The sequence below is a fragment of the Amphibalanus amphitrite genome, unplaced genomic scaffold (genome assembly GCF_019059575.1).
Source record: "Amphibalanus amphitrite isolate SeventyFive unplaced genomic scaffold, NRLGWU_Aamphi_draft 000062F_arrow, whole genome shotgun sequence".
In the NCBI taxonomy this organism is placed as follows: domain Eukaryota; kingdom Metazoa; phylum Arthropoda; class Thecostraca; order Balanomorpha; family Balanidae; genus Amphibalanus; species Amphibalanus amphitrite.
Window position 1 is genome coordinate 680,970 of NW_024881558.1, and position 12,705 is coordinate 693,674.

The window sequence follows — 12,705 nt, forward strand, 5'->3', positions numbered from 1 at the left end:
AGGCGTCTCCTGAGATTTAACGCTCAGGGACGGTTCCTATGCTGACGGTGCGTTTTTCTTTCTTTGCAAATGTCGTACTGACTTAAAAGTCACCGTCCAGCACAAGAAGAAGATCTATTCTGCTCTCCTCTACACCTTCCAGCCAACTAAACTCACAATCCCCCTCCTGGCACATCCACAGCTCGCAGACACACATCTCACATCATCACCAACCAATCGCGCTGTCATACGTCATATATCTCACATCATAACCAGCCAATCATGCTCCCATACGTCATGCCCGGCCCAGCTACTTGCAGGGTGTAACTCGGCCCTGCCGGCATCAGATGCCGGCGGCTATGACCAACGCTGGGTCACCGGTTCACAGCTCGACGCTGAAGCTGACTCACACTTATACGGCTCACATTCATCCTTGCGTCACGCTACATCACCCCCTGGTTCTGAAGAACCACATTACTCTACATGTTACATGTCATTCAATCAACGCATCAACTACATCCTCTGGCACACCATCGCCATATCTTTCCGGCTCTCTTCGAACACGCGTACCACGGCGCAGCGTCGCAGGCACGAACGTTTCACTCTCGTCTGCGGACACATCGGACCCGGTCGGTGGATCGGGGTCCGGGGACTGAGCGACGCTGGGCGGCCGCGTGTCCGACTCCGTCACATCACTCGGAGCTGGCGACACACACACGCCATCACACTCGCTGTCATCAGACCACTCCACCGTTGGCGCTCGCAGAGCCCCTGGCCTCGGACATTCAGGGACGGTCAACCGATGTCGGAGGTTTCGCACATGTCGTGGGACATTATCGACTTCGATTGTCTGGGCCGAAACGACGCCTGTCACAATACCCTCGTCTGACTTTACAAAACATCGGTCGCCCCGCCGCCGAACCCACACCTTGTCCCCTACCTGGTATACACCGGGTTTCTTCAGCGGCAGGGCGTCACCAGGCTCGTCTGAGGTTCTGCGGGGCGTCACGTCAACGTCTCGGCCAGGGTGTCGAAGCACCCCGTTGATTGGAGCTGTGGCCGGGTCACTGCCATCCTTCGGTGTCACGTTGTATCGATGGACTGCTTCAGCAACGGAGCAGGACTGCCGGGCCACCATCACTTTGATGGTACGATGATGGCGCTCGACGATGCCGTTCCCGCCGGGCTCGTAGGCAGCGCGGAACCGGATGGATACGTCCCAGCGAGCCGCGAACGCTAACATGACCCGGCCACGGAACTCTGTCGCATTGTCCGTGAGTATTTCCGCCGGGGCTCCACGCTCTAGAAACACGTTCTCCAGCTCACTCACAATCTCCAGAGCTCCTGCCCGGCGAAGCCGTCGCCATATGGCGTACCTCGACGGCCCGCAGTCCACCAGCGTCAGGTATGGGTGGCCGTGCACGTGGGTGACATCCATGGCCAGGCGATCCCACGTGCGTTCTGTTCCGAGTGACCCACCGGGCCAGCGCTCCGGCGCCGGGTCAATCGAGGCACACGTCTGGCATCGTCTGACCACGTCTCGCACAGCTGGTTTTGACACCCGCCTCACCCCCAGCTCACGTCGGGCGTACCACAACGTTCTCCTCACTCCTTGGTGACCGATGTTTTCGTGGATGGTGCGGATGTCACTCGCTGAGGCACTTGTGATGGCAGCGACAGCCACCGGTTGTGCTTTGGACGAATCAGTGGTTGGCTGGTCGGCAGTCTGCAGCCAGGCGTTGGGCACCCGCGTCACCTCATCAGCACGGTTGACCGCTGACGCGACCAGCTCGATAGTGACCTCCAGTTCGTACTCGATGATGAGCTGACGGAAAACAGCCACGCGCCGTCGGATAAGCATTTCGGACTGCGCCTTGGTTCGCAGCCTTGCCTTACCCGACAGCGCGTCACTCAGCCAGCGGTGCACCGTCACCGAGTCTGTCCGGAGCGTCAGGCGACGGAAGCCCCATGCTACCGCCAGGTTGACACCGTTGAGAGCGGCATCCAGTTCTGAGATATTGATGTGCACGTCCCTCTCCGATTCGGCACGCAGCCAGGACGCGTCCTCGATGATGGCGCCCGTGTCAGGGTCAGTGAGCACGACACCGCGGGCGATGGAGCTGGCGTCGGTCCACACCACGACGCTCGTCCCTGTCACACACCACTGGCCGCGTGCCGGGTCACATGCTCGAAACCGCCGTGACACCTCATCCACCTCACGTTGTAGTTCCTCGCTGACGATCGGAGTGTCCCAGTCCGGGCTGAGGCGGTTGGCAGTCCGCTTCATCCATGCAGCGGCCGGCCGCAGCCAGCCTGCGACCGGCACATGAGATGTCAGCTGGCCGGCCCACGCGAAGACAGATCGCCGCGTTAGCACGGGTGGAGCCTGCGTTGGTGACTCCCCGTCCCTACTCCACTGGAGTGCCGGCCCGTCGCTCTCGGCGACACGAAGGCCCAGCATACGTGCACCGGTCGCGACCCGCTCCGGCGGCTTGCATGTGAGCCCGAATCGAGCGAAGTGCTCGGCAACCTCATCAGCCGAGACCACCGCTTCGTTGACCAGCAGATCATCGGCGTAAGGCAGCACTGCCTCTGCCAACCCGGGGCTCTGTGCGAGCACCTTCCTGACCACAGCCTTCATGATCAGAGGCGCGATACTGAGCCCAAAGCCGACCCTGGTCAGGCAGTACCGCCGCCCTTGCACGATGACTGTCTGGTACGGCCACAGGGCCGGGTCCACACGAAGCTGAAGAAAAGCTTTCTTCAGATCCAGGACAGCGACCCGGCGTCCGTGACGTCGCCACCTTCGCAGCTCTTCCACGCAGACGTCAGCGTCGGCTGTGTGACGTGTCAGGTGTTGATTGAGTTCCCGATAATCTAACACCGGCCGCACCTTGTCCTTCGCTGCCTGAGTAACCACCATCAACGGGATCAATCCCTGTGCGGGACCGTACATCGTCTCATCGTATTCGCGCAGCCAGCCCTCACTAATCCACAGCGCCAGCTCTGCATCGAATTTTTCACGCGCACAACTCGGCACACCGTACTGAGCTATCGAGTTTCCAAGCGGGGGCGGAGCCACGCCACCGGCCCATTTCCAACGGACTGTCCACACATCATCGAACACAGCCGTGAAGTCAGTCTCGTCAATCCTTAGCTCCGGCTCCGTGTCGACCGCTCGACACACCTCCCGCTCCGGCGGGACCTCACGCTGCACCACAGCAGCCGTGTCGACCGCACGACACACCTCCCGCTCCGGCGGGACCTCACGCTGCACCACAGCAGCCGTGTCAACCGCTCGACACACCTCCCGCTCCGGCGGGGCCTCACGCTGCACCACAGCAGCCGTGTCGACCGCTCGACACACCTCCCGCTCCGGCGGGGCCTCACGCTGCACCACAGCAGCCGTGTCGACGCTCGCAACTGGGTTGTCGCTCCCGAAGCGAACGGATCCTCCACTTACACTCACGCCCTGCAGGGCGTCAATGCCGGTCATGCCCAGCAACACGTCTACGCCCAGCAACCGGGCCGGTACGACGACCGCCCGCACACTCACTGTCGCCCCGCGCACTCCAAGGCTGACCACAGCCCGCCCACAGCACAGCACCGGGCTGTCGTTGACAGCGACCAAGCTGGCGTCACTCCGCTCCCAGCAGGACACCATGCCCTTCCACACCACTGTCTCGCTGCACCCTGTGTCGACGAGTGCTCGGCACTTGCGCCCATTTACATTGATGTCGATGATGGGGGCTCTTGGGTCACTGCGGCAGCTGGCGACGGCGGAGCCCGTGGCGCTGATGTAGCGCCGTCGCCGTGCCCGTTTGGGCAGAGCCGGGCGATGTGGCCTACCTGGTTACAGGTCCAACACCGCAGTGGTGGACGGCGACCCGTCCCTCTGGCTCCCCGCTGCTGCTGTACATATGATGGCGGCGGCTGGACGACAGCCACCGATGCAGTCGCTCTCTCCCTGGCCGCCATCGCCAACGTTGACCTAGCGACGGCGACGGCTCGCTCCAAGGAGAGAGTTTCATCTCCAGCACTGTTACGTACTGTTAGCCGCACCTCCGGCGGCAGACCTTGCAGGAAGTGCGTCGTCATCACTTCGTTGGACACTGAACCTATGAGGGATATCAGCCGCTTGACTGATCCCAGGTAGGCATCCACAGACTCGCCTGGTTGTAGACGTCGGTGATACAGCTCATACATAGCCGCGTCGGGTCCCAATGCAAATGCACGATGCAGTTTTTGGCGGACGATTGCAGCATCCCGCTGCTCGGTGGAGGAGAGGGTGGCCCACACCTCGTACGCCTGGTCCCTCAGGCGTGTGGGTATGACAGCGGCCAGTGACACACGACGCAGGGCACACAGCTGTGTCGCCTGCTCCAGCCATCTGACGACGTCACCGCTGCCGTCGAACTCCGGTATTGCCCGCAGATCGAATGCAGGCGCAGGAAACTCTGGTTCCATGGTATTGGTACCAGCTACCGGTGCACCACTGCCCTCTTCTACGTCAGACATAATCACAACACTTAGTCGAGAAGGCCGAAATAACTTGTCGTACTGACTTAAAAGTCACCGTCCAGCACAAGAAGAAGATCTATTCTGCTCTCCTCTACACCTTCCAGCCAACTAAACTCACAATCCCCCTCCTGGCACATCCACAGCTCGCAGACACACATCTCACATCATCACCAACCAATCGCGCTGTCATACGTCATATATCTCACATCATAACCAGCCAATCATGCTCCCATACGTCATGCCCGGCCCAGCTACTTGCAGGGTGTAACTCGGCCCTGCCGGCATCAGATGCCGGCGGCTATGACCAACGCTGGGTCACCGGTTCACAGCTCGACGCTGAAGCTGACTCACACTTATACGGCTCACATTCATCCTTGCGTCACGCTACAGCAAACATCACGAACTGCGCTCTTGATCGCGGCTCTCAGGGGCCCGGCCGGCGCAATCGGCCCAAGTGGATGATGGGAAGAGACAGTCGAGAGGCTTTGTGAAAGCCGACGGTGTCTGCTGGTAAAATACCGCCCGGACGAGGCTCTCCAACTCAGGGTCTGGATGCAGGGCAGGCGGGTTCAGAGACGCGACAATCCGGACAGAGCCTCTCAACCGGCGGACATCACAGGTGTCTAATTCGATCCGCGATAAGGGATTTAAACAAATCCAGCTCTGCAAAGAATGCCGTACAGCGCGGCTGGTATAAGCCGGTCTTTGTCTCGGGTGCAGCTGTCGCCTTCTCTCTGTGACCGGTCTCCCTCCCTCTCCGAGTCCCGTTAGCACCAAGTCGGACACAGGTATCCCCAGAGCCGGCTGGGATGACAGCCAGCCGTGATAAGGTGACTCGGCGCCAGCCGTGACGGCTTAGCGCAGCTGTCCCGGGCCCAAAGCTCCGGATTAGACCGCAGGGACAGAGTCAGGAGGCGGGCGGGGAGAGGAAAGCCGGACAGCGGACAGCCATCAGAGAACATGGAGAGAATGCAGCCAACAGCCGGACAACGGGCAGCGGACAGGAGAAAGCAGACAGCGCAGCGCCGATGATACGGAGCAGAGAGCGGACAACCGGACAGCAGTGCGCAGCCAACAACCGGACAACAGGCAGCGGACAAGGGGAAACAGACAGCGCAGAACGGACGGTACGAAGCAGACAACGGACAATCAGTCAGCGGACAGCAGCACACATCTACGAGCCGGCAATGGACAACCATCAGCAGAGAGCGGAATGCGGATAAAGGACAGCATTGTCGAACAAAAGACGACATACAGCAGCAGGCAGAATAAGGCTCGCTCGAGGCCCACGCGACAACTCGTCCAGCTAGACATGCATGTCGGACATGCAAGTGCATTGCCAAAGTCGTGAGTCGAAATTGCATCGAGGTTGTCAGAGACCGTGAGTTTAAATGCTGCAGCGCTGAACTGCAGTCGTGAGTTAAAACGCACTGTCACTGTGTGAAATCGTGAGGTTAATTCCACTAGAGTGCAGCTCGTGAGCCATTCCGGCAAGAACAGCGAGACCTTTAAATGTATCCAAGGACTGATTACGATAAAGTGCAGAAGCTTCGAGGCGATGTCGGCTCAGTTTATCAATTGATAGCCGTATCAAGTGACGCCAATTGCGGTTAGGGCTGCTAACTGCGCGATTTATTGCCGTATTACGCCGGCTGAGCCGCCCAAAAACCCGCTCCGCGCGGCACTAATCCACGGGTGGTCACCGCTGCAGCCCTGTTGTGTTGTTTACAGAACCGACCGCGAGCCGACGAAGTCCTTCTGAGAACGTGTCCCATCACCGCCCGGACACTGACTCGAGTGGCAGAGGCACTGTTGACACACGTGCTGCCCGGGCCACGATAGCCGCCCCGCGTCGCGTGCTGAATGTCTCTGATACGGTCCGGGCGGTCACAGACTTCACCCCAGTATTCGGCGGTATATCCCAGACGGACGAGTTGAGAGGCCCGCAAACAGATGATTCAGGAACCCCGGCATGGTGAGATACCGTATCAGACCAGTTTAAAAAGGTTGCATGAGGCTTCAGATTTCCATTACGTCATTCCCTGACCAAACAACTATCGGCCTCAGTCAACATAACAAGGAAGCAGCTTTGAGTGACGACACCGGTCACACCCCGGTGGGGTTTCTGTTACCGCCGCCGCCCAGTGTTCGACGGTGCTGGCGGTCTTCCCCGCCGTCCTCCACCCCCGCGGAAACTATTGCTCAGCCGGGGCATCGACATCGACATCGACGGAAAGGGAGGCGAGGGAGGGCGCCGGGACGCACCCTCCGCTCAATGCGTCGAGGGGAGGTGCGTGGCCGCCGCGCCGCGCCGGACCCTCTCTGTGTGTTGCGTCATCCTAGCCTTTGTGGCGGCGGCGGGTGGGAATGGCGGAGGGTGGACGCCTGGACGGCGCGGCGGCTGCAGAGGCCAGTTACGACCGCTCGCTGCAGTATCTCTGATCATCGCACACTGCGCCGCCAGCAGCCACCCAATTACCGCCGGACAGCGCGCCAGCCGCACTCGTAAAAACGTCGCTCTTTGTGCGGTCCGGCGCCACCGGCTCCTGCGCCCCGCCCGCCCGCCTGTCTGCCTTGTCTGTGTGGCTGTCCCCGTGTCGCTAAGTGCGGCCTCTGGCTCAGGTGTGTAGCCGACCACGCGGTCGGTCGGGCTCTACAGAACACGCCGGCCGGCGGGCGGGTCGGTCTGTAGCGCTCCCACTCGGTCGGTGTTGCACAAAACACGCGCTGGGAGAGGAGAGAGCGGTGAGCGGGCCGCGGAGAGAGAGGAGCGCCGGTGGAAAGGAGAGCGACGCGCCGCGGTTGGGTAACGCCGGCAGCCCAGAGGGAGGTCGACCCGCGCCGACCCCCGCGGCGGGCCGGCCGCAGACGCGACATGGGCCGACGGGCGGCCCCGGTCCCAGTCGACCGCAGGGCACCCGCAGACCGCGGCACCGCGCCGGCAGCCGCCCGGCCATTTACCTGTCAGCAGCGCCGGCTCCCATCATTGTACTCGGACCACACCCGCGCTCTAAACCGGCTACCGAACGCTCCACGCCAGCACACCTCCACACAGCGTGCACCACACCCGACTCACAGCCCGCATACCGGACACACACACCGGACAGACGCACAGACACCCGCGCGGCCGCCGGCACCACGCATACTGCCGCCGTGTCTTTCCCCGACGGCACGCAGGGACCGGTCGGCCGATTACGCACAAAGGGCCGGTCCGCGGTCCCTCCGCCGCCGCGGCGCATTCCGGCCCCAGTGGTGACGTCACGAGTCGGCGGACGGCGGGGCGCCGCCGGCCCCGAGCGGAGGGAGGGCGAGCGCATTCCAGCCGCCCCGCCGCAGAGCAGAAGGCGGACCGGAGATGATACCGCGATAGCAGGTTATCTCGGCCGTCATTTAAACTACGCCTCGGGACATTAAGTCGTTAGAAGGCACCCATCCGTGATAGCAGCGCTGGGAGTCGACCGATAGGAACCGGGAGCTGGAACGGACGGTAAGCAGACTGGTAAGGGCGGAAGTCGCGCGCCGGTGCGAGCTCTCGTAAAGGCTGCAGCGGCGGCGGGCCGCCGGCCGAGGTCGCTCCCACTCGCCGCCGCCGCCGCCGCCGCGGCCGTGGAACCCGGCGCCGAGTCGACAGACCGAAACACGGCGCCGCCAGCCGCCCTTGAACCAAATCGGCACTCACCCTGGCTGGAGGCGGAGGGGAGTCGGTCGACGGTTCGGTCCGTCTGCGGCGGAGGTGCGAGGGTCTCTGCCGGTAGCGGACCACCCGCCGACCCTGTCGGAGGCCACGCCGCGTGGGGGTGGGCAGCGACCAGCTGTGGACGGCTATCTGCCGTCCGACCGGCGCCGACAGGAGATAGTCACCGTCACGGCCAAACAAACACAAACAGGTACACAACCGTGGGACAACGAACGGCTGCTACCGAGCGGGCGAGCTATCAGGGCTGCCCTGACCTTCAGATGGACAGGCTCGGACCCCGGCGCTTCTCATTATTGGCAGGAAGTTCCTCCCGTGGTCGGCGAGGCCTTTCGGCGGCGAGAAGCTGACCAACAAAGTAGGCAGGTAAGCGGGTTGGAAGTTGGAACGCCGCGGCTATAAAAAACGGCGGCCCTCCACCCACTCTCCAAACATTGCATAAGTTACTGGCCGGCGTCGCTGCTGGCTGCAGCGTGCAGGCTGCACAGCCGCAGCAGCCTCCGCGTCTCCGCCGGTACCCATCTGTGCGTGTGCCCGGCAGTCCGGAGAGTGCGGTCATCAATCGCGTCTCGGCTCCTGAGTGCCTGGGCGCTCCATCTGCGTCGCGGCGGCCCGCGCCTCTCCTCCCTGCCTCTCCTCTCTTCCTGATCGCGTCAGACACACCCGAGCGAGCCGATCTCTCCGAGAATAAACACGACTGGCGCCGGCCGGCCGCCGCGCCGCGAGCTGGGGTGACCTTGTGGACCGGCGGCAGACGGGCAGATGGGCCGTCCAGCGCGGCCGCCAGCCACCAGAGAGGATACAGCCGCGGACAGGGAGAGAGACGAGCGGACGAGAGCTGGCCGGACCGGCTAGACCGGCCAGCCTGCTGACATGGGGGCGGACGCCGAGACCTCCCTGCCTCTCCTCTCCCGGCTGGTGACGTGTCGACCGCGGGCCGTCGCACCCGTCCGCGGTGTGCGCAGATGGATGACATGACGGCACCGCCCACCCGCTACTGTGCGCCGCCGTAACCAAACACAAAACACGGCCACCTCCCACCGGCGGACGTGAATCAGAGCACGGCGGCTCATAACAGCGAAACACGGCCCGGGTGGGACTGGGGTCAGCCCCGGGGTCTGTGCTGCTCCCGAGTATCACCATCAACAGGAAGGCCTGCATCCCTTTTCACCACTGTATCCGAGGTGGGAGTCCCTGCTATGGATCATGGAATGCATCATCATCTCTAGTCAGCTCGATAGGCCCTAGAGACGTAGACTGTATCCGTCCGAGCGGTCACTGAACTGTCTCCCCGGCTCAGCCCGCGCTATGCAGTGGCGACTGGCGACGCCACTGCGACCGGTCGCTGGCCTACAAACTGCTATCCCTGCAGAGGTCCTAATAAGGCACACCCAGGCATTCACGAGCATTCCGCCACCAGGGTGGCGAGGCCACACACAATTAATCTGCAGCGTCGCGAGTGTAATCATAAGCGGAAATCGGTCGCTCATGGCGCAAATGAAGCTATCGTTTGACGCACATGGTTTAGGGTGACAGTTTTTGATTGTCTGAGCGATTGGCCATTGACGGTTAACTGTGAACGTCGCGTGTCTCTGCACAGTCCAGCTGTCGGTCCAACTCAAGGCCAGCTCCGACCCCGGGCGGCCCGGCCGTCGGAAGCCCGGTTTAGCCCAGTACAACGATGGGAGGACCAACCGCGGTCCCAACCCGGCGGTCCAGCCACAGTACCAGCACGGCGGGCCAGCAGCGTAGCACTCTTATCCCAGACGACCAGTCATAGTCACAGTATAGCGGACGAGGCTCACTCAAACACGGCGGATTAGCAGCTCTCTCAGCCCGGGCACAGTCCGCTCGCTATCTGTCGCTGCAGCCAGCCAGCGTGCCCTGCCCGGGAGACAGTTTACAGTACCGAGCCTGTGGTGCAAGCTGATCATGGATAACGGCACTGCTGATCAGCTCAGGGCGGCTCAATAACAGTCGCCAGACCTGGTCCGCCGCGATAACAACATAGCGTTCATTTGGTTCATCATGGACACAGTCAGATGCCGCGCTGCACACAGACCGCTACCAGACATCCGACTGGATTCCGGGGCCAGGGACATGCGCCGCAACTTCCCGGCCAAATAGTCCTCTTCACGTGCCTTTTTATTTGCCAACAGCAAACAATGCAGGGAATGATAGCTAAGAAAAAAGAACAAAAAACAGCACATTGCATTTTAAAGCAATGATAGGTTTGGACACTGAAAAAACGAGGCTCACTCCAATGGATAAAAATAGAAGATAAAGATAAATGCCCTTCGTATTGCCCATTCTGATTCACCTTTGTGATGCTCCTGCTTCGGTAGCATCAAAATTAAGTCCTGAATGTAGGACAATAAGTGTTTTTATTGTCAAGAGGTGCCTTGAGTTAGGTATTTTGCTTTTGCACAAACTCTTTGTTTTGTCTGATTAGTGAAAATAAATGAGTATGAGTGACGAGTGTTGAGTATCCTAGATACCAAAGACTATAGTCCGGCACACAAAGATTGTTCTGCTGGACAACTTATTAAAGGCAATATCCTGCCATGTAGAGCAAAACCATTTTTATAGGACACTTATTGCTGGGAAAGGAAGTAACCACACTTCAACTAGAAAAACAGCTGCTCCCCAGCAATATATTCATTTTAACCTAGCCTACATAGGTATTGCATAGTGCCTACTGCCTACATAGCCTACATAGTCACTTTCAAATGGGACCCAGCACATGTTACAGTGCAACCTACCCTGTCCCTTTATCTACACACAATCTGACAGAACTGCAGCCCTCTTCCTAAGAATAAAAATAATGTTCAGCAACCACAGCCCATACAAAATAAGCTGGGCTAACCACTGGGCCTTGGATACAATACACATTACACAGCCATACTGCCTTGACACAGCCAAGCAAAAAAAAAACAGACAAGAGAGAAATGAAAAACGAGGAATACTGCTGCGGGCTGTACCATTGCAGGCACTAAACTTCACCTCAACCTGGCTAAGCTTGTAGTTGTGTGACTGATGTCTGCCTTTTTACTACTAAAATTAGCTAGGTTAGCTTCAAAAGATCTAAATACTTTTTCAATACAGCTTGGCTTGTGCCCTCAGCCCTAGGTCTCGTTACAAATTACAAATGCTTTTTCACCTTGGCTCCCGTTAGCCATGAACAGCTCATTATGATACTGTAATACGTAAGGTGCAATCAAAGCTTGGTAACAAGCACAAAAAATGGTAGGTGTTCACAATTCACACATCACTGTCAAGGAGCCAGGTTAATTGCTTTGGCCGAGCTGAAAACAGCTAAAAACAACAAAAATATCAATATTAGTGTGTAGTGGTAAGAGAAGGCATAAAAACTGGATAGATATCATATTCTGAAAAAAACTCACCTTAAGTGTGCCCTCCAAATCAATCTTTGTGATGCCCTCTGGTTCATCATGGGGCAACGGTTCATTTTTCAGGGCTTGGACGTTGTCCACCTCCATTTTTGGGGCTGTGTGGATATTCAATGAAGCCCCTAGCGACCGAAGTAAGTCTGTAGTTGTCCACGACACAGTAACGCTTGACAGGAAACTTATTTCAACAAAATAAGCGCAAAAAAGCGCAGAACCCTGACGCACCCAACACCCAGCACCTCTCTCACGAAACTGACGCTTTACGTCAAGGTTCATCTTTTGCTGCCAACTGCTGCCATATTCAGAACACCTAGCGACTTCTACAAAAATTACCTTAATTCTTGAGAATTGTCACGAGTCACGACGATAAAATGACTATGGATGAACCCCGGCCGGCCCTACTTCATTACCATTTTCTTTTCATAGAAGTTATAACTTTCTATCAAATTTAAGCTTTTAGGTATGAAACATTCACTTGAAGGCATAAACGAAAATACCAGAATGAAAGTCCTGCCTGAGCCAAGTTTCTCCCAAGGAGATGAGATTGCCTAAGACGCAATACAACTATACAAATTTTGCTGGTCAGCTTCCCCACACGTTGTCCGAGGCTTTCTGCGTTGCTTAAAACCGTATCTTAAAACAACGATGTGCGCTTATAATATAGAAGACCTAGGTGTTTCATTTTTCAACTTTCAATAGATTCTCATTTTCCATCACGTAGATCTATTCGTCCCTATCTTCTCAGGATCTGAGGAAAATCTTAGGGTCAGTCAGTAAAATTTCGCAGAAAATCGCGGACCATTGACAATATAGCAAATTTCTATAGCAACAGGTTGTTGCGTCATAACGTATGGTAAATTGCGTCATCAGTGAACCGGGTGAACCAATACAGAGTATAACCGGTTTAACCAATATCGGTCTCATACCGATGACGTATTGTTGGTCTGGGCTTCCGATTGCATTATTCCTGGACCATGGATCGCGTCATGCAAATCATACCTACATAATCTATTACACATTACACAACACCAAATATTAAGTCAAGAAATTAAGTTGGGCCGTTTAAATTACAGTTCAAAAAACAGTATGCAATACCAAACG

At 58.1% G+C, this 12,705-nt stretch overlaps 1 protein-coding gene across 1 annotated transcript in view; it reads right to left on the bottom strand.

Annotated features, from left to right (window-relative positions):
- Positions 1-11,694, bottom strand: part of LOC122378631 — a 31,575-nt gene extending 19,881 nt beyond the window's left edge. Inside the window, exons 1-2 of the mRNA XM_043359883.1 lie at positions 11,599-11,694; positions 8,180-8,272 (exon numbers count right to left, since the gene is read on the bottom strand). Of these exons, the coding sequence (XP_043215818.1) occupies positions 8,180-8,272; positions 11,599-11,694 (189 nt within the window). The remainder of the gene's footprint in view (positions 1-8,179; positions 8,273-11,598) is intronic.
- Positions 11,695-12,705: the final 1,011 nt, after the last annotated feature.